Source organism: Neltuma alba, unplaced genomic scaffold (genome assembly GCF_004799145.2).
Source record: "Neltuma alba isolate B1F8T4 unplaced genomic scaffold, ASM479914v2 tig00002282_pilon, whole genome shotgun sequence".
NCBI lineage: Eukaryota > Viridiplantae > Streptophyta > Magnoliopsida > Fabales > Fabaceae > Neltuma > Neltuma alba.
In genome coordinates this window covers 16,714-39,291 of record NW_021632806.1, presented here as the reverse complement: position 1 = coordinate 39,291, position 22,578 = coordinate 16,714, and the positions used below count along the sequence as shown (strand labels likewise).

Here is a 22,578-nt window from a genome sequence, read left to right as displayed (position 1 = left end):
GTGTGTGTGTGTGTGTGTGTGTGTGTGAGGCACGAATATTTAATTTATTTTTCGGCCCCAATTCTCGGACTAAGGCAAATATCATAAATTTTAGGAGTTGTACAGAGAATCATTGTAATGAAATTGCGTTCTGTTTTAGGAGTTTGAGGGACTTGTTCTGTAATTCAATTGTTCTTCTCTGCTTCAAGGTAAGGGAACGAGACAAATGTAACATCATAAGTTACTACTTATAAGGTAAGGATGGATAACTGAAGGATCAAATAATTATTGAAAAAGCAATACTGCACAATTAAAATAAATAAGTGACTAATTTTAAGATACATACACAAAACAAAGCATGGTAAGATCAATGTGTGGCAGCCCAAATCGGCACAAAGCTATCACATCTGTAGCCCTACAATGGACACGTAAAGCTGAAGAACTCATTGATGTTGACACTAAGAAAGAGAAATGCTTTAATGACTTATGTCTTAATTGCTGGCATCAATATCAGAAAGGCAAAGACTTGGCAAAGCGGACTCTAGATATTGACAAACTTCTAAATAGATGTAACTCTGACATAGTAGCAAGTCCAATTGATCTTCCAGGTATAAAATACCGTTGCTTACCAAATTTCATGCATTTTGAGAGTAGAAAGTCAACATTTGAAGAACTTAAAAAGGCACTAGAAAATGAAGAAAACAGTATGCTTGGATTGCAAGGCTTAGGAGGAACTGGCAAAACCTCCATGGCAACAGAAGTGGGCGCTGAGTTAGAAGGATCCACATTTGGAAAAGTCATCTTTCTTGTGGTCTCTAAGCTTCCAGATTTCAAAAAGCTTCGAGGTGAAATTGCTAGGAATTTGGATTTGAAATTAGAGAATGGACTGGAAGAAGTACCCTATGACAAAATATTGACCAAAATCAAAGCATTAAAAGAAAGACTTCTTATAGTACTAGATGATGTGTGGACAGAGTTTGATCCCACAAAAGAGTTGGGGATTCCTCCTCCCCACCTACACAAGGGTTGTACTATATTGATAACCACCCGGATTAATGAGATTTGTACAAAAATGGATTGCCAAAGTCACATTCATCTAGATGCATTGACTAAGAAGGAAGCATTGTCTCTTTTCCTCGAGCATACTAGAAGTTCCTCTAATTTGGAGATTTTGGCACAAAATATTGTGGAGCACTGCCATGGAGTACCAGTTGTAATTGTTGCTGTAGCAAGATCATTAAAAGGTCGACCTTCTATAGTTTGGAAGGAAGCCTTGAGGAACTTGCAAAGCGGTGAGCCAATATTTAAGGTTCGTGATTATGATTTAAAGGGGGTCTATGAAGGTTTGAAGTTGAGCTATGATAATTTGAAAAATGAAAAAGCCAAAAAGCTCTTGTTGATATCTTCCCTATTCCCTGAAGATTTTGAGATCCCTATGGAGTTTTTAATCAGAATTGGTGCAGGAATGGGCCCTTTTTGGGAAGTTGATGACTACAATGAAAGAAGAAGAAAAGTAATTGATGCTATAGTGGAACTCCTAGATTCTTCTTTATTATTGAATGCAGAGAGGGAATGTGTAAAGATGCATGATTTGGTTCATGAAGTAGCCTTATTGATAGGAGAAAAGGATGTTCAATCTGTCATTGAATCTAAACCACCTAAAGAGGGCTTGCAATGTTTATTTTGGAAAAGCGATTGTTTTCCAAGGCACTTTGATGGTAGAAACCTTGAGGTTTTACTTTGGGTTCTAGATAACTCAAAGGATTTGGAAGTCCCTGATACATTCTTCAAAGTGATGAAAAAGCTCAAAGTTTGGTTTCTATGGAGTAAAGCTCAATTTCGAATTTCAGCTCCATCACTACTTTCGTCAATTCAGTCATTACAAAATATTCGAACTCTCCAAATAGGAAATTTTGAATTATGCAATAGCATCTCTATGTTGGGAAGGTTGCCAAATCTTGAGAGTCTATGGTTCGATAATTGTTCAATTATTAAATCACCTGAAGAAAATTTTGAGCTAGAGAAGTTGAGATTCTTAAGGATAGAAAATTGTGATATCAATATGAGTAATCCTTTTGAAGTGATTGAAGCATGCCCAAAGCTAGAGGAGTTGACTTTTTTGAGTAATGAGTATGATAAGGAGGAAATAGAACCTACAATTTCTCATAAAGCATCTTTTCATACGTTACAGACATATCACATATCTTGTGATGGTCAGGATGAATTTTTAGATTATTTTGAGCAATGTGGTTCCCTATCAAGATGCTTTAAGCCAAATAATTTAAGGCATTTAATCTCTGAGGCAACATTTGAGCAACTTGCAAGAACAGCTGAGCTTCTTAGCTTTAGTGGGTATAGAGTAACAAAACAGAAAAATCTTGTCCCTGACATTGTTCTAGTAGACAACAGAGGCATGACTGACTTGATCATTCTTCAATTGGATTCTTGGCCTGACATGCAATGTCTCATTGATGCTGTGAACAATCACCTTGATGTGAAGAATGCTTTTTCCAATTTAGTTGGACTATATCTTTCTGAAATGGGACTAAGCAATATATTATTCAATGGCCACTATAACCTGTGTCATCTGAAGACCTTGAAACTGAACGAGTGTCCAAAGCTGACGTCAATTTTCCTCCCATCCACTGCTCAAAGTCTTTTGCAGTTAGAAGAGTTGAATATTGAGAGATGTGATGCATTGGAATGCATTCTAGAAGATAAGAGTTCAAGAGGGAAAATAGCCAGTGGTGATGTTGACAATGATCAAAAGAGCTACGACACTCTGTTTCCAAAGTTTAAAATTCTTGAAATTGATAGTTGTGACAATTTAGAAATAATATTGCCAATCCTTCTCGGTGGATGGCCTCTGGAAAGAATAACCATATTGAAGTGCAAGAAGTTGAAATATATATTTGATAAGTTCCAAGAGGTCAATGTTATGCTCCCCACCCTGGAAAGCATGGAACTTTATGAACTACCAAGTTTGGTTGGTGTTTTCAGGGAGTATGAAAAATGCATCTCTTTGTCACCGCAACGGCCAGCACCCACACCTCTAAGCACCAAGACACGCTCTTTCTCTTGGGCTCAAGTATGTTGTTTCAAATCAAAGGCCACAAGTAAAGAGGCTGATGGTGCTGTTTCTACAGGGACATTGCTTGATGAAGGAATCCCACAGGTATGAATCAGCTCGCCTCACTGCTTATGTTCAGATTTCTTTTACATTCAAGTCTCTCTCTTCTGAATTATACATTGTTAATTTGCAATTAAATAAAATAAGGTATGGGTGTTAAAAATGTTTACCGTGATCCTTGGTATGATACATTATTTAAAATTAATTTGTAAGTACTTGTTTTTGCATGATTGACTGAATCTGTAACAAGATTTTGTAAATACATCTTGTTATAACGATTGTTCCTCGGTAAAAATACACATGCATAAACATATTCATGGGCATGCACACATGCCTTTTATTGCAAGAAATATTGTTAACAATGCTCAACACATAAAAAGTTTACGGACAATGCAAGAAATAACAACATGCCTTTTGTTGAATTTCTTGAAATTATAATCGGACAATGATAGTTTCCTAGATTTCAACCAAATTGCACATCATCTACTACAACAAAAATCTTCATTACCTCTAAGTTACTTTCCTAGTTTAGATATCTATGAGCATTACAATTGCGTAAACAACACTATATTTTTGAAGGGATTACTTGCATCAAAGAAATGGATTGATACTGCTCCTACCCTTGGGAGACAACTAGCACTCCATGTTGTTGGTCATATCAGGAAGATGAATCTTGTATCTCTCTCTTCAAATTCAGTATCAACTTTGTTCACTTTATCCATGGCATCAGTGATATCATGGGAAGAATTGACAATCATCGGTTATGATGGGCTGAAGCAATTGGTAACAAGCGAGGATGATGATTATAAAGATCAAATTAATTGCAGTTCTATTTTCCCAAAGCTACGGATACTTCATATCTCAGAGTGCAAGGACTTGGAATTTTTATTTCTGTCTGCAATATCTGTGGAAATTAAGAATTTAAAGTTCTTGACTATTGGTGGTGCTCCTCAGCTAACATATCTCATTGAGAAATACCAGCATCAGCATCGTTTATCTAATCAAAATCAGAATGACGAGTGGCACTTCGATCTCCCTGCTTTGGAGGTCCTCTGTTTAGAGAGAGCACCTAAGTTCACCAGCATTGGTCCAATGAATTATAAAATGGTGTCACTATCACTACAACACGTTTGTTCAGACAAAGCACAACTGAATTCGAATGCCACAAAGGTAATGCTCTCGTTTTGTCTTGATATTTTTTGTTCTCTATTGATACACTTACTCAAAATTGAAATGTAAAAAAATGAGGTGTGAAAGCACTTTATAAAAAATTTTTACGTACGTGTTTGATACTTAATTTGCTAAATTTCTTGAAATTATAGTTGGATGAAGAGAGTGTTAAAAAAAAAAAAAAGAAGAAGTCAGTTGAAGATTGACTACATGATGTGCGAGCTTTCTAAATTTCAAGCATGTTTACAAGTATCATTTAAAAATTTAGCTATATGTATATGTGTGGGTGTGCGTATATCTTAGGCGTCAAAAAGAAATATATCACGGATAAAGTGAAATATAAAGAAAAAGAAAATGAGATTTGAAAACACTTTATAAAATTTTTTTGTTAATGACTGAATTTTAAAAATTTCAAAAAATAATTAAGATCACTGGTTAGAATTAAATTTTTTATATTGATTATTTGCTATATTCTTCATTTTTTAATTACATAAATTTAACCACTTCAATCATTGTTTCCATTATTTTCGATATTCATATTTTCAATTTTTTAATACCTAATTTCTTTTTTTTTAACCCATTACTCAACTTTGATGTTTTCAATACTCATTTAGTTTCTTTTTTATTGAAAGCATCAAAAAGAGTAGTAAATAGATAAAAGTATTGAAGATAGCAGTATTAAAAAAATTAAAGTTGACTAGTGTGAAATCAACTCAATAAAACTTGTGATTTCAACCAAGGACTTTGGTCCATTTTGATATTTTTAAACTTCACAGTCCTTCATATAATTAATGTTTATAGGAGATTCTTTGGTTAAAAAAATGTTTACAGAAGATCCTTAAATGTCATTTTTGCAAACATTAATTATTTTGATACAAAAAATACAATTATTTATGGATTTTCTGATATGCTACTCCTTTTACATTAATTGTTTGTTTATTAATATTAACTAAAGGTGGCATTATAACTCAAGGGGGTGACAAAGACAAACATTTAAGAATGAACATATTACACAACAAATTATATTAATTTATAAATACGTTGATCATATTGTCATTGTGAAGTGAAACATATATTAATTTGACACAAGCATCTATGAATATTCTAATACTAAGCTTTTAGATTAGTTGATTTTCGACCCATTATATATTACTATCTTTGGTCCTTAATATAATACCTTATTTGACTTTTATTTTAGTCCTAAATATGAGACCTCAATTCACTTTGTCTCTCATGTTTATGCATTTTTTTTCAAGATAATCCTTCTAACAATAGTAATTCTAGCCAATACACTTGATTAGTAAGGATATTTTAGGAAAGACAACATCTATTTATTACAAATAACTAACTTAATTTATTTTCTTAATCTTTTCAAATTAGTCAACTAGCTCTTATAATTAGGACCGGAGGTAGTAGAATATTAGAATAGAGCACAATAATTCAAACGTGAGATTCAAGAAAGACGATGAACATATGACAGTGAGAGATCTAATAAATTTATTTTTGGGAATAAATAAGATAAGGTATCAAAGTACTCTACTTTTTGGTTATATTGATGTATAGTGATACCTTATGAAGACGCATATAGGTATCATTGTTTTGATTTATTGTTATGCTTTGATGTCATTTAATTTGCTATACATTACTGCATATAAAAATTTTACTTATAGTTTGTTTTTAGAATCTTCATTACCTCGAAGTTATTTTCTAGTTTAGATATCTGAGAGCACAACAATTGCGTAAACAACAATGTATTTTTGAAGGGATTATTTGCATCAAAGAAATGGATTGATACTGCTCCTCCGCTTAGGAGGCAACTAGCACTCCATGTTGTTGGTCATATCAGGAAGATGAAACTTGAATCTCTCTCTTCAAATTCAGTATCAACTTTGTTCACTTTATCCATGGCATCAGTGATATCATGGGAAGAATTGACAATCATCGGTTATGATGGGCTGAAACAATTGGTAACAAGCGAGGATGATGATTATAAAGATCAAATTAATTGCAGTTCTATTTTCCCAAAGTTACAGAAACTTCATATCTCAGAGTGCAAGGACTTGGAATTTTTATTTCTGTCTGCAATATCTGTAGAAATTAAGAATTTAAAGTTCTTGACTATTGGTGATGCTCCTCAGCTAACATATCTCATTGAGAAATACCAGCATCAGCATCGTTTATCTAATCAAAATCAGAATGACGAGTGGCACTTCGATCTCCGTGCTTTGGAGGTCCTCTGTTTAGAGAGAGCACCTAAGTTCACTAGCATTGGTCCCATGAATTATGAAATGGTGTCACCATCTCTACAAAATGTTTGTTCAGATAAAGCACAACTGGATTTGAATACCACAAAGGTAATGCTCTCTTTTTATCGTGATGTTGTTTGTTCTTTGTGGATATGCTTACTCAAAAGTGAAATATAAAGAAAAAGAAAATGACATTTGAAGACACTTTATAAAAAAAAATTTTTGTTAATGATCATGAATTTTAAAAATTTTGAATTAAATTTTTGGTTGGAATTTAAATTTCTTCTATTTTGATTCTTTGCGATTTTCTTCAATTTGTTAAGGACTCAAAATTAATCGCTTCAATTCTTATTTTAATAGTTTCAATATTCATATTTTAAGTTTTTAAATACTTTACTTTGATCTGCTTTGCTAGTCAGCTTTGATGTTTTCAGCACTCATTTGATTTTTTTGGAAGTAGAGTAAACATTAAAAGTGAGCATTAATAGATAAAAGTAATGAAAACATTGAAAATAAAAGTATTAAAAAAAATCAAAGTAGAGTAATGAAAAAATCAATTCAGCGAAACTTTTGATTTCAACCAAGAACTTTGGCCTGTCCTTGGTATTTTCGAAATTCACTGTCCTTAACATAATTAAGATTTGCAGAAGATCCTTAAATGCCATTTTTACAAACATTAATTTTGATACAAGAAATACAATTATTTATGGATCTTCTGATGTGCTAAACCTTTTGTATTAATTGTTTATTTACTAATATCACAGAAAAAATTATTCCAAAATTTATATATTACAAAAACTGAAAACATTAATCCGGTAAAAAAAAACTGAAAACATTAGTATTACAATTAGAGGTCTAATAACTTCAATTTTTGGAATAAGGTCTGCAAATATCAAAATACTCCACTACTTCTAATGTGCTTATAAGATGAAGACATGTAATTATAGTTATTTAAACTTAAGATTTAATTTGATTATAGTATGAATAAGATAACTAGCACAGTTTTTTAAAATGGAAAATTAAGCTAAATTTTATTTCAAATTAATCTAGCTCGTATATTTTATTATGTATATTACTTTTAACTGAAACCTCTTATGTATTATTGCATGATGATATTTTAACGATTTATTGGCTTGTAGGAATTAGACGCATTTGGAAGCAGTTATCCAAGGTCCATTTTTTTGAGAGGGTTTTCAGAGTTTACGAGACCTTTCAATGAATTTTTGATTCGTTGGCATACAAAACAACAGGAAACAAAGGTATAACTCTGTTCAACTTCTCTTACTAATCCTGATATATTCCCCCAAATGATAAGTTATGTTTTAATACTATTTCTCACTACATTCATTTGTTCTCTTAAAGAAGCAGAAAATAATAATATTACCTCCCTAAATCTCTATTTTCATAAACTATAAGGGATTTTTTTTTTGTTATTTTCGTACACACATGTTCGAAAAGACACTTATATTTAAAATTCAAACGTATTTGTTGCCTCTTAATTTTTATTTAATGGTCTCACTCGCCTTAAATTCTACTATGATTTTGTTCAAATTGGGCTACCCATTTTAGAGTTCTTTTTTTTTTTGAAATTAAATTTGAAATTGATATATCTCGTCCGTGGAATTCGTAGGCAATTGAGATGTGGAGGCCAACTTTGAAAACTCTTGAAATTCGATTATCTACAATAAAAGAAATTGTTGATTTGACATGTGTGGGCAAAGAGAAAAATGGGGACGGACTTGAGCCATTGACGTCAAGCTTACAAAAGTTGGAGTTGGTATGGCTAAGTGAGTTGGTGAATATATGTGTGGGGCCTAAACATATCATATGCTTCCCTTGTCTTCAAGCGCTACGCATTGAGGGATGCAACAAGCTCAAAGTTATCTTCTCCACATCTGTGGTGCGAAGCCTACCAATGTTGAAAGAACTAGCTATATCATTTTGTGGACAATTAGTTAACATTGTTGAAGAAGATAATGGAACAAATGATGATGATCATTTGCGCCATGAACCATGCTTTCCCAACTTAGAAGAGGTTCATGTCAGTTGTTGTGACAAATTGAAGTACCTGTTTTCTATCACTATTACTGGTATCCTTCCAAAACTAAGATTTTTGGGGATAATAGGAGCCAATAGACTTGAGCATGTACTGGTAAGACAAGGGGAGATGAAAGAGATGCCCACGAAGGATGTGCTTCCACAACTAAGTCAATTGAAACTACATTTTCTTCCCAAACTTGTTAGTATCTGCCATGGGATTGATTTTCAAGCTTTGAAAGAAAATGATAACGCGAAAGTGGGTGATTGTCCCAAGTTTTCTTTTTGTGGTATGTATTTAGAAAAGTAATTTGTTCTTTAGAATTGAAAATGATTATGAGTTTTATTATAACAATGAAAATCTCTTAATCTCAGAAACTTCAACTACCCATTTTCAAACAAGCTCTGAAACAACATATTCTCAAGTTGAAGAAAAAGCAGAGGAGAAGCTTTCACCTCATTTGAGTACCGAACAATCTTTAAATACGGGAGAAGCAACACAACAACCCCTCACAAAGGTATGATTCTGATTGCTAATGGCATCATTTTACTGCTTCTTCAATGGTCCCGCATCAATGATTATATGCATGCTTGATTGTTTTCAATTTGTAGCAATGTTCTGGAAATTCTGTCCCTTTTATGAGAAAAACAGAGTTTGAAGATTATATTTAAAATGCCAACAATATAGCCTCAAGGGAGCACACAAAGGAGAACGTGTTTCTTCCAATTGCTTAATAAATTTGACATAAACTATATATATATATAAAGACCATGTAGTTTTGGACAGGGCATTGAAGAAAACAAACACATTCCACTGTCATAAGCTTGTTATTTTAAAAATACCAGAGACATCATCATTATCATTAGATTTTTTTTTGGTTACATCAATTGATTCTTATTTTATAAGGTGATAACCTTTAAGATTTATTTTAACCTTAATTAAAGAGTGGATTGGAAATTTGAAATAAAAAATTAATAAATAATAATATTTCTTTTAGTAAAGGAAACAAAGAAAGTTACTGTCAGAACTTATTGTAGGGTCATTAATTAAATTAAAGATATGACCCCTTAGAATCCCCAAAAAACTTCACCCAAAAAAAAAATCCAAAGAAACAAAAATTAGAAACTTTTTCCCTAAAAACTTTAGGTTCTATCACCTATATTATTGGATGAGATTTTCTGAAATATTTTAAAAATTCATACCCAATTCAATATACCTCCAAAAATAGTAGTTCAAAGCTCTAATTTTAGCTCTTGAAAAGCCTTTCGCTCTAACTAATTCTTAACTTTTCCCCCATACCATATTATATTTGAAATCATTGGAATTAATGTTCATCTTCGGATCTCCCTCAAGCACGCTGGCAGAACAAGGCCTTACTAAATTAAAATTAATTATGCTACAGATTAGCTCCTCCACAAGGTCTCTGCTAAGCTTATCATCATATTCTAATTTAACAGAAAATTAACTTCCTCTCACTAAAACTAAGTTATCCAAAACAGGGCCTTAAGAGAAAAGCTTTAAAATCTAATCCCTTTTGTTGCCAATGACTTTGAAAGGCCCACCAAACACGAGCTTTTAGACATGCCTTTGGTGCAGTTTGGGAATTTAAAACACTTGCTCCATGTCATCATATATCAAAACAGTAGCATTTAAATCTCTCTGAGCCACAAAATTTTTAATTCAATAAACATCTGAACGGTGCTGTCCAAAGAGGGGATGAGAATTAAAGTTTACATTTTAAAATTTTCCAGATTCATAATCTCCTTTTTTAAATACGCTGAGGTGTTTAGACTTCAGATTCAACCAAACCTAATTCTCTTTTCCAATTAATTTGACCGAAAAAGGGAGGAGAATAAAACTTGGTTTCAATTCTACCTTGAAGCCTTTAGGTGTATACTATATTTTAGTTCCCACCTAATTTCTTTAATTTTTTTAAATTCTCAACCGAAATAGGCTTTTTGACCAATAGTTCATATTTGAGACATTTAAATTTTACATAATATTTGTAAGACTCAAATATGCTTTGGAAATCTCTTTTATACATTTTGAGACTTCTCTTTGATTCTCCCTATTCCAACTACTTAAATATAAATTTAGTACATAATTAAACATTATAACAGTGGCAAAAATTCAGCTTTTCAATTCCAGATTTCAGATCCCATAGGAGAATTCAAATAATACTCTCGTGAAACAGAAACTCTAGATACAAAAATCCACTTCTTCTCACACAAAATCAACATGCATGGAATAAAATCAACTCACAACCTTTAATCCATCTTCTAAGTATGATTTAAACCGCTCATCCATATTGCAAGCTTACCTCATGAGCTTCTCATTTTAGAATTTCATGAATCCCAACCCAACAAATCTGATGCTCTTCGTTTTGGACTTGTGCACCATGTGCAGTACCTTTTAAATTGGGTTATGTATTGGCCCAATTCCCTTTTTAGGCTTGATATAATGCAATTGCCGCTGTGCCCATCACTATCAGTACTAAATTTTTCTAATAAAGTTTAAAAATTAATCTGGGGCACATTAAATTTTTTTCTAAAAAAGTTTATTTTTGAGTTTCTCTGGCTACAAAAGTAATTTTGTTCCTCAAATTTTTATGCTGAACATTAGTCTCGAACTATTTGTAATTCAATTTTTTGGAAAAATAGACCCTTATTATCCATAAATTATTTTTAAAATTATTAAGTCATTTTTGGAAAAAAAATCCTCCTCATAATATTTCTAAATTCGAAAAATAATATTTCATAATAGTTGTCGCAATAGTCCTAGTCCTTGAATAATTTTAGTAATTATTTTTCTTTTTATTTCCTTAAATTCTGACACAAAATAGGCTTTTTGACTGATATATAATTCATTTTTGAGACATTTAAATTTTAAATAGAGACAAAGTATTCATTTAATCCTTTAAATTTATACATAATTTTAATTTACCCCCTTAACTTTAAAAAGTATACTTTTAATTCTTTAATCCTAAAATTGTTAGCAAAAAATAATGGCATGGAGATCTTAAATGTAGATAAAAGAATTCTCAAATGTTAACAACTTAACATATTAATTTTAAAAATAACCATGATTGTTACAAAAAATTATCATACAAGCCTAATGATTTTTGGTTAAAAGAAAAAATATAATTTTTAAAGTTAAGGGATCAAATTGAAACATTGTATGAAATTAAAAGACCAAATATATACTTTAGCTTTTAAATAATGTCCCCAAACCTCAAATATGCTTTGAAAATCTTTTCTCTACTTTTGGAAGCTTCTCTCTAATTTTTGGACATTTTTTCATAATTATAATTTTGATCTATATTTTCTCTGATTTACAGTTTTGCTCTTAAATTCACTATATTTTTTAACTTTTAGGTCAACTTAGCTTGTTTAATCAGTATTCAAAATTCAAATGTTACAATTACTGCTGGATATTAGCTAATAAATTAATTCTTTTCCATGGACAATAATTAGAACCGATTTAAGAAAGGTATCACCGAAACTGGGATTAATTGTCCTTTAGTTATAGATTTTTATTCTTTATCTATGTCTCTATTATACGATAATGTTCCTTTTGTGCTTTAAAATTGTCACATGAACCCAATTGTGTTTTCTTTTGTATAAAAAAAATCTATTTGCTAGAAGAAAAACATATAATTTGAAGGGGATATTTAAAATGCGCGCGTGAATTTTTGATGCTTTTGACATGAACTAAGTGAAGTTTTGTTTGAAGTACCGGGTATGCTAAATAATGAACTAGAAGGGAATCCAACATTTTATACTTCCTTTTTTTTTTTAGGTTAAGGTGCACCCAGCACCCCCAAGTATTTTGTCAGGTGCACCCAGTGGCCTAAAGTAATTTATGGTGCAATTTTGCCCTCAAAGTAATTAAAATGGTGCACCGGTATCCCATGCTAACAGATCTGTTAGTTTGACCGTTAAATTGATGAGTCAGCACAAGTTTGACCAGAAAATCTGACGTGGCATATCTAATAAGCAGGTGATGTGGAATTTTTTTGGGGTTAAGGTGCATCCAGCACCCTAAAGTATTTTTCCAGGTGCACCCAATGGTCTAAAGTAATTTATGGTGCAATTTTACCCTCAAAGTAATTAAAATGGTGCACCGTTATCCCATGCTAACAGATCTGTTACTTTGACTGTGAATTTGATGAGTCAGCACAAGTTTGACTAAAATAATCTGACTTAGCATGTCTAATAAGCAGGTGACATGGCTTTTCTTGTTAATTCCATTGTTTTGTCTGAATATTACTCTTCTGGTCTTATTTATAAGGCACTTCCAGCATGTTTCACACAGACCACGGAAAACCCTAAATTTCATTAACTCTCATTTAAATTTTAATAACTTTCCAACTTTATCCCTATTTAATATACATTATACCTCATATAAACAAAGTCAATACAACAATAAATGAGGGGTAAATTTATACATCCATACAAAAAATTTCTCTCAGTGCCTTATAAATACGACCAAAAAATATCTTTTCTCTCTACCCTATAAATAGGACTAGAGGAGTATCTCTGAAAAAATTTCTTACTCTGAAAAAAATTCCAAGAGCCGAAGAGAGCATTTACTGAACAGAGAAAACAAAGCAGTGGCAAACGAAAAAAATTCCACATCACCTGCTTATTAGACATGCCAGGTCAGATTATTTTGGTCAAACTTGTGCTGACTCATCAATTTCACAGTCAAAGTAAGAGATATGTTAACATAGGATACCGGTGCACCATTTTAATTACTTTGAGAGCAAAATTGCACCATAAATTACTTTAAGCCACTGGGTGCACCTGAAAAAATACTTGAGGGTGTTAAATGCACCTTAACCCCAAAAAAATTCCACATCACTTGCTTATTGGACATGCCACGTCAGATTTTCTAGTCAAACTTGTGCTGACTCATCAATTTAACGGTCAAACTAACAGATCTGTTAGCATGGGATACCGGTGCACCATTTTAATTACTTTGAGGGCAAAATTGCACCATAAATTACTTTAGGCTACTCGGTGCACCTGAAAAAATACTTGGGGGTGTTGGGTGCATCTTAACCCCTTTTTTTTTCAAAATCTTGTACTGTTTATGACCCAACAGAGAAAACTATTGAAGCGGGTATAACATTAAAATTGCGAAAAAAAATGGCAATTTTGTCATTGGACTCAAAAAAAATTTTAAGACATATTTCTTAGCCAATCTCTGTAAAGCTTCTTTTATATATTGGGTTTGGTTAGAATACAAAGAAAACAACTACACTAATTTATCATCTTTTTTTTTTTTTTATATGGCCGTTGGTTTCTAATAGGAGGCACCAACTCATACAAGTCCCAACCTCGATGTTCTTCCTACAAGAGACAACACTTATGCAAGTGCCAAAAGTTTTGAAGAGAAAGAAGAAGAAGAAGAAGGTAAAATATTAATTTGTTAGTTTTGTAGAAAATACTAGTTATTTATTTTGGGTTTTACAGAGAGCTTGATAACATCTCGACGTACTCGAAGTGGCATGAAGTCTAGCAGTTCTTTACCAAAGGAGAAGCCTAAAACCTCTAATGATGGTACTTAAGCCTAAGACCTAGCTATGCCACCTGTAACAATTATTTCAAGCGAGCAAGCTTCTGAGGCAATCTTGCCATTGAGTCCTATGTCAACAAAAGCTTCAACAAGCCTCGATCAAACTCTTTCATCCGTTCTCTCCGAACCTTCCAATGGTGAGTTTCTCTGATGTGATCTTATAGTGACATTTCATTCAAGTTTTATTCATATGTAGCATAAGCAAATCTTGCCACAAGGAGTGTCACTGAGCTTAAGGAAGACTTTAGTCTCTGCCCTGGTGATTCTACTCATTATACATCCTTGTTTACTTTTCCAATTGTATTTTGGATTGTTTTCATTCCAACATTATTCCATTAATTTAGGAAGAAATATTCAAAATGATGTTGAAACCACTAACCAGTAAACTCCTAATGTTGTAGATGATGCTCAAGTTTCTGACAAATCCCTCGGCCATGCCATTGTCTCAAGTGGAAGTGATAATTTAAGAGTTGACCCAGGTAACCTAGCACATTAAAAAAATAAGAGTATTATTTAAATATATTTACACTCACACAGGAAAAGTACATCATGTGAATTTTAATATAAAAAACTAGAAAAATCTTCCATAGTACATAATCGTTCCGAATTTTCTTTTTTATGCTATGCATTCAGAGAAGTTAGTCATTAATCCAAATTGAAAATTATTATGTGTCTACAGAAACTACAACTACTCAACTTTCTGATCACTCTCAAAATCAAGATTCTGAAGTTAGGGAAGAGGCAGAGCAGAATCTTTCTCCCCATTTAAATGGAAGACAAGCCATGGAACCACAACAATCCACAATTGGTTCTTTAAATTTCACAATAGTATATCTCATTTCAGTGGCTTATATATACACATATATTATTTTTGTTAATGGCATCTTATTACTTTCATTTATCACTAACATGATTATATCCACAAGCTTTACTTAATCGTATGCTGCCATTCACTTCTGGTACGAGCACATTCATTTTCTTTCTTTGTTTCAAAGTTATCTTGAAGCAAAACATTATTTCTTTTACCATAAATGTCATAATAAAACCACTGTCTTGCCTTATCTCTTTATTTATTTGTTTGTTTTATATCTATCTGGGTTGTTGATCAAGAAGATTACTATAAAGTTAAACATATCCTTTTTCAGGTAGAACACTAAACAATAGGTAAAGGAGAAATATTTCTTTTTAATCATTAATAGGTCTATGACAACATATTACCAGATGACATGTAAATACCATAACATATTGATAAGTAAATAGGACCTATTAGTAATTAAATTCTTTAGTTGGGATTTCTCCATCTTTTCCCATTATATTTATTTGAGCTGTTGGTCAAAATAACCATAAAAAACTAGTTTAAAACAGCATTTCTTCCTAAGAATGGAAGTAAATAAAGCTACTACAAAATGCAAACTAATTCTTTTTTTTTCGCAGAATGACAAAGAAGAGAATCCAAGTGTTCTGAATACAACTGATTCACAAAAGGCATCTTTAAAAGTGAGATTATTATCCTTTACCTGCAAATTATTATTTTTTATCCATGCTATATGTGGTTCAAACTTTCGGCTTTTATTTATCCTTCACACAGGTTGAGCTGGGTGCCAAAGAGAAGAAAGAAACAATCATGATGGAACCACAATCACGACAAGAAACGACAATAGATGATGTACAATCTCATGAGAAAGAGGAAGAGGGAAGAGAAGGTAAAATACTACCCTTTGTAGTCTTAAACGTAGGAGTTTAATAACTAATTCATATATATACTAAGAAAAATAGTTAAATTAATTATTTGTAAAGAAATTAATCATTTATATAAAAAAAATTACTCTTGTTGATTGCAACGTAAGTAGTCAAGGTAGTGTGTGAGAAAAATAACAAATGTTTGAAACATATAGAAGATTGAAGTCTTATATTTAAAATCAAAACAATTTTCTCAATTAACTCCAAAGCCAAAAGGAGTAGCGTCTTGTCTCGTATATAAATATATCATCGATTGCTTATTTTTGGCTTCATAGGTGGCTTGATAACTTTACTGCATCATCAAAGCGAGGTAAAAGTAAAGAGATCTTTATTGAAGGAGAAGCCGGAGACTTTCGTTCATGATGGGACAAAGTCAAATGTTGTTGAGGATACAAAGTTGTCATTGTCACCATTTTCTATACCTATAGAGATGATGCCTTCTCTTCTGGAAGCCAATAATCAAGCTTCAACTATTTCTGGAGTACAAGAAATAGTCGATATGATGAAGTTGGAGGGTTTTGAGCATTTAATATTTGCAAAGGCACTTGAGACTCGCCCACAACTTCGGCTCTCTACAAAAGATCGAAGCGCTCGAGTGTTACACATGTCCTACAGGGTATTGCTTGATATCTTGAACATTCTAACCACCAGGACTCCTTTCACTATCACCGAGGCAGACAAGAGGATGCTAGCTGAGCATTTGAAGGATGCTTATCTTTTGGGTTTTGACAAGGATTGGATTGAGTCTATAAAGAATAAGGTTTTTTATGGTGAGATATGTAAAGTTGATAGCATCCAAAATGTTCTAGAGGGTTTAGACAATGATCTGCGGAGCAATGAGGCAATGCTTGAAGCTATTCGTGATGAGGAAATTGAGGCTGCAAGAGTGGCACAGGTGGCTCAACAAGAGCATGCCAATGTTATGGCTCGTCATGCTCATCTTTTAAAAGAACGTCAAGATATCATAGAACGAAGGCAACAATGTTGGGAGATAATTGCTGCTAAACATAGGCCTTTTGGATTTTAGCAACTATTTGTGTGCTTCATGTTCTGTTTTATTTTCATGAAAGACTGATTACTGCTATTAATGATATAGACCATGAAACGCATAAGAATTAGGTGCAGTTCAAGTCTGGGTTTTTCTCCAGTGAGATTTCTCCCAATTCAAGCATAATCACCTATTTAAGAGTGGACTCTTGATGTGGAGTAGACAAAAAACAATTTGATGCTGGTGTTTATTTTATGAGAATAATATTGTTGTTTGTGAACATAGATCGCTTGATCACAGAAACCCACTAGTATGTTATACTACTTGCCTCACTGTTTTCGTTCAAGTGTCTATCTTATGAATTATACTTTGTTAATTATTTCAAGAAGAAAAAGGGCTTACAATTGAAATGTTGATACTACTACTGCATTTTCTCAAAGTTGCCGAAACTAGAAATCAGGGAGTGCAAAGAAATTTCCATCCACAATGTCTAGAGAAATTAAAAACTTATATTGTGGGGCAGTTAAAGATGCTCCTGAACTAACCTATATTGTGGGAAAATGCCATCATGAGGATGTTTCAGCAAAACATACAGGAAAACATAATCAACATGATGAGCTGCACTTTGATCTCCCTGCTTTGAAGCTCCTCTGCTTTGATCTCACACGACTCAATACCGGCTGTCCAAAGCTGAAGCTATCATAAAGACCATTTATGTGATGAGAACCAAAGTATGAGAACTTGTATTGATTTTTTGGTGAGGAAAAAAACACAAAAAAAGAACTTGCATTGATTTCCCTGCTCTAGAAAGACTACATATTAGGAGGTTTCCAAGTCCTGTTATCTCTCAAGTCCATTAAATAGGATATTGATATTTCTTTTATGTTTAGTATCAGATGTTTCAATGATTTTATGGTTTGTGATCATGAAACACCACAAGACTCCACAACCATAAAGCTATGACTCTGTTTTGACAAGAATGTTATTTCTGAGATGCCGAAAATGACAAAGTTATAATCTAATTAAAGATCAATTGGTATATGATCACTGATTTGATCATGCTGTGATTCTCTTTACATCTGCTGGAATATCAGTTGGATCAACCAAAAAATACTAAAAGAAATTTCCTTCAATAAAAACAATATAAAAGAAGTTATTAATGCGCGCACACTCTGTCGTCTCTGTTTTGCATTTACCATTTGAATTAACTAATCAATACACACACTCTCTTTTTTGAAGTTATTTTGTGATGAGATGATTTATTTTAATTAGAAGTTTGCAGGAAACATTTTTTTCTAATGACATTCTTTTACTATTTCCCCAAATAAGATTATATGTACAATACGGTGTGTGTTAGTGGCAGCCAATCTCTAATACATAGTTGTTTTCTCTCTATCTCAATAAACCTACCAATTTAAGGTTCCCTTCATATTTTTCTGATTAAATTTGAGTAGGTTTCATATGACATGTTCACTTTCATATAACAAAGTCAGAAATCGTCTTCCAATGTAATGACTTCACCTCCTTTTGCTCGGACCGATCAAGCTCTCAATGTTACTGGGCTGCACGAGATTGTTTATATGATCAAATTAGAAGTGGCAGTCAAAGTCAAGAATCACTCACAACTTCTGTCTACAAATGAACCGAGCACTCAATAAATCCGTTCTCATGTTCTTGTCATCTTAAAAAGTGCTAAACCTATGTCTTTCCCCTGTTCTTAATGGGATATTGAGAATGGCATCGTACAAGTGAGCGAGGCAAATTCACCGAACACAAAAAGGGCATTATGGTGACCTCAACGTCATGTGATGATGACATCTTTAATTCTTTATATTGCATCCATAAAAACCATTATTTTTGGTGAAAAGAATTTTGGAGAAATTGCAAAAAAAGACCTTAGAATTGCAAAAACGTAGATAGGGATCCTTGATAACTTTACTTTGGGTTTTGACAACTTCATGACATATTATTATTGTCAAAACCCAAAGTGAAGTTATCAAAGATCCCTATCTGTGTTTTTGCAATTTCAAGGTCTTTTTTTGCAATTTTTCTAAGAATTTTCTTACTTTTTTTTTGGGTGAAAATGTCAATTCATTCCATAAAACTAGAACACGCACACGAATGGGGAGAGAAAGTGTTCCTCGACATTTATTACAAAATCTATACTGTGGAAAGCAAAAAAGAAAAAAAAACATTTACAGCATATGCAATACGAAGGAAAATAGCTTATGCCAATCATATAATTTTATGAATGTTCTCCCAAGATTAAGAGGTCAGGTTCGACTATATTTTTGACTCTTAAGATTTCTTTCTTTCCAAGTTTCCATGCTTGAAAAGGTTCATAATATAGCACGTTTTGTTTGGACCATCAGTTTTTTTTACGCATAATATCCCCTATTAATTATAAAATTTTCACATTAATTAAACAAACTCTTCCAATTGATGACTTTTATTGAGGACAATTTTAATATTTTTCAAGAAATAACTATTTTCAGTTAACTTTCTCAGTTTATGTAAACTTATTAATAAATGCTTATAAATAGTATCATAGGAGCATTTTTTATTTTCAGTGGAAGATATTCATAATCTTAGTTACCAAAAGGTTGAAAAAAAAAAAAAAGACCATTGTTTAAAGAATCAAGGGATATAAAGTTGACCCCTTTTTCAACTCCTCTGTTGCATGCCCACTGTTTGGGAACATGTGGTTTGGGGTGGGCGATGAGCCGGCAGAATTTTACCTCTTTTTTTTTTCATTTTTTCATTTTTTTATTATACTAAGAAGTGTTTAAATTCTTTATTTACCTCATTTTCCACGTGTTTCCATATCATGTTAAAAAATATTTGAGGCATGAATGGAATAAGGCAAATATCTTAAATTATTTTAGGATCACTTAACTACAGCTTATATATATATATATATATATATATATTAATTGTTTACTTTTGAATATTAAGTTATTGAATTATTATTATTATTATTCAAACAACAAAGAAAGCTCTGTTCACTTGCTTTAAAACAGAGCAAGGTAAGATCAATGCGTGATGTTTATATTATAAATTATTTAGTTAGAGATTGAATTTGGTCATAAATATAAAATCACAATCCATTTTATCTCTTAAATTTATAATTTTTTTTTCAAAATATTTCTATTGATTTTAAGAGTTCTCACCAAAAAATAGTTTCAATGCACATGACTAAAAAGGATAGTTTAGCGTAGTCAACACATATTTATTATAATTAATCAACTTAATTATTTTTTTAATATTTTCAAATTAGTTATCTAGTTATTGTATTGAGGACAAAAGACAGTAAAAATTTTTTATAGCACCTCTAGATACAATGTCATTCATGATTTTTATACATATAGCTATGTCATATCGAATATTATTGAGTTAGTTTTGAGTAATATTATATCTGATTGGAAGTAATATTTTAGAATGTTAGATATGTCTTAAAAATTATTCTAGAGTGCTAGATACAGCTTAACTCTATATTAATATATTATTTTCATCTAACTTTTTGGGTTACATCTTACGCCGTGATAACTTGGCGTAAAGCTAGAATAAAAACTAGAGATGGAAATGAAGGTGACACTTTTTAAGAGAATAATTTGTTGCATTGGCATGATTGTCATGAATAAAAATACATTCCAAGTATTATGTTTAATTTATAGCGTGCCATACAGTTATTTTACAAGCAGTCTTGAAGAAGAAAATAGGAAAATTTATAGTAGAGGATCTAAAAATTATAATTATATTGAAAGAACAAAATATTGCAAATTGACCACTATATCCTCCTTTTAATAATATCACAGTATTTTGTTTTGTTTTTTTAATTTTCTTATTTTCCCTCAATGCCTCCCTACCTACTCTTCCGAACCCTGTTTTTTTTTTTTGGCCATCGTCTCCTCCGTACCTGTATGTGTCTGCTTTTAGAAGGGGCGATGACTTGCCAGCAATGACCCTCTTAAACTGCCGGCAGCTACTTCGCCGCAGGAAAGCACGCAGATGAGAAATATCAAAGGTATACGCTTTAACAATTTTTTAATTTTATTTTTATTTAATACTACCTCCGGTTCTAATTATAAGGACCAGTTGACTAATTTGAAGAGATTAAAGAAGTAAGTTGAGTTAGTTATTTGTCCTAAATAGGTGTTGTCTTTCCTAAATTATCATTGTTAATCAAATCTATTGACTAGAACTATCATTGTTAGAAGGTCTGCTTTGAAAAAAATATATAAATATAAAAGACAAATTGGATTAGGGTCTTATATTTAGGACCAAAATAAAAATCAAACAGGGTCTTATATTAAGGACCGGAGGTAGTATATATTATTTTCCTAAAAACAAAGTTTATACTATATAATAATAAATAAAAAGTAAAATTACTTATTCATATGAAAAATTTAATGAAGTGATTTATAAATAGCATAAAAAACTTTTTTTCTTATCTCATAAATAGGATTAGAGGAGTATTTTTCTGAATTATGATACTGTTTATAACATAGAGGTAATGTATTCTTTTGGTCTTATTTATTATTACCTCTGGTCCTTAATATAAGACTATGTTTGACTTTTATTTTGATCCTAAATATAAGACCCAATCCACTTTGTCTCTCATATTTATATTTTTTTCCAAAGTAACCCTTCTAATAATAATAGTTCTAGTCAATATACTTGATTAGTAAGGATATTTTAGGAAAGACAACATCTATTTGGGACAAATAACTAACTCAACTTACTTCCTTAATATCCTAAAATTAGTCAATTGGCTTTTATAATTAGAATATGAGGTAGTATTAAATTTTTGGGTTAATATAAATTTTGATCCTTTGAGCTAATTTTAGTTTTAGTTCCTGAAATTTCTAACGGGTGATATTGATCCCTTGAATTTTGGCCATTACAAAACGTTGGTCGTGCTGTCTTCACACCGGTAACTTCGTCTGAGGTAGCACGTTAATCTAATAAGTTGGACACATACTGGCATATTTGTGGGTTGAAGACCTGGACGTAAAAGCTGAAGAAAGGGAAAGTTGAAACGAAACTCACAAGAAAAAAAACGGAGAAATGGGCGCTTATCGTCACCAAGCACGTTGTTGATCTCTCCCACTAACTCACCTTATGATGGATTCATCTTCAAGAAAAATACAATTCCATGGTCCAAGCAGCATGTTTCATTTCTAGAAAAAAGAGGTATATTTTATGTGTGGCTGAGAGAATGGTGCCTAGGACTCAAGCTTGCTTACAATGGATTCATCTTCAAGGCATGCCATATACTTTGGTTATTAGATCTTGGAATAAAATAAGTAAATTAATGTTTTTTCAACTTGCAGCTTATATACCGTGTCATAAAAAAAAAAAAAAAACCATGTTGACAGGTGCCGATTCCACTTTATAATGTGTACTCCATTGATTATGCCTTGCCAACTGTTATTATATGCAACTGAAACTTATCATATCAAACTATGATACTGTTAGGACATTATTAAAATTCATGATATCCAACTAAGATAATCCTAAGTCACAACTCAAATTTCATCTCTGTTTTTCTCTGTTTTTGAGACCAAAAACAGAGCTAATAAAATAAAGATCATGCTAGTATTAATGGCCATTCTTCATTATAGTATCAATGGCCCACATTTTGGTTTGTACTATAATTCAGAGATTGCCTAATACACTATAGATATACCTATTCTACTTCTTTTGT

The 22,578-nt window shown here is 32.0% G+C and overlaps 1 protein-coding gene across 1 annotated transcript; it reads left to right on the top strand.

The window, feature by feature from the left end:
* The first annotated feature begins 349 nt into the window (after nt 1-349).
* LOC114721222 (uncharacterized) lies at nt 350-16,910 on the top strand. The gene is made up of 9 exons (XM_028907051.1): nt 350-3,154; nt 3,689-4,279; nt 6,043-6,633; nt 13,878-13,980; nt 14,545-14,622; nt 14,823-14,971; nt 15,578-15,640; nt 15,732-15,846; nt 16,159-16,910. The coding sequence occupies exons 1-9, from the start codon at nt 350-352 to the stop codon at nt 16,908-16,910; spliced, it is 5,247 nt and encodes a 1,748-aa protein (XP_028762884.1).
* Nucleotides 16,911-22,578: the final 5,668 nt, after the last annotated feature.

Coding starts and splice junctions, on each gene's coding strand:
- LOC114721222 (XM_028907051.1), top strand. CDS start 350: ATGTGTGGCAGCCCAAATCGGCACAAAGCTATCACATCTGTAGCCCTA. Junction 3,155..3,688: donor TTGATGAAGGAATCCCACAG/GTATGAATCAGC, acceptor ATATTTTTGAAG/GGATTACTTGCATCAAAGAA. Junction 15,847..16,158: donor AGAGGAAGAGGGAAGAGAAG/GTAAAATACTAC, acceptor TTGGCTTCATAG/GTGGCTTGATAACTTTACTG.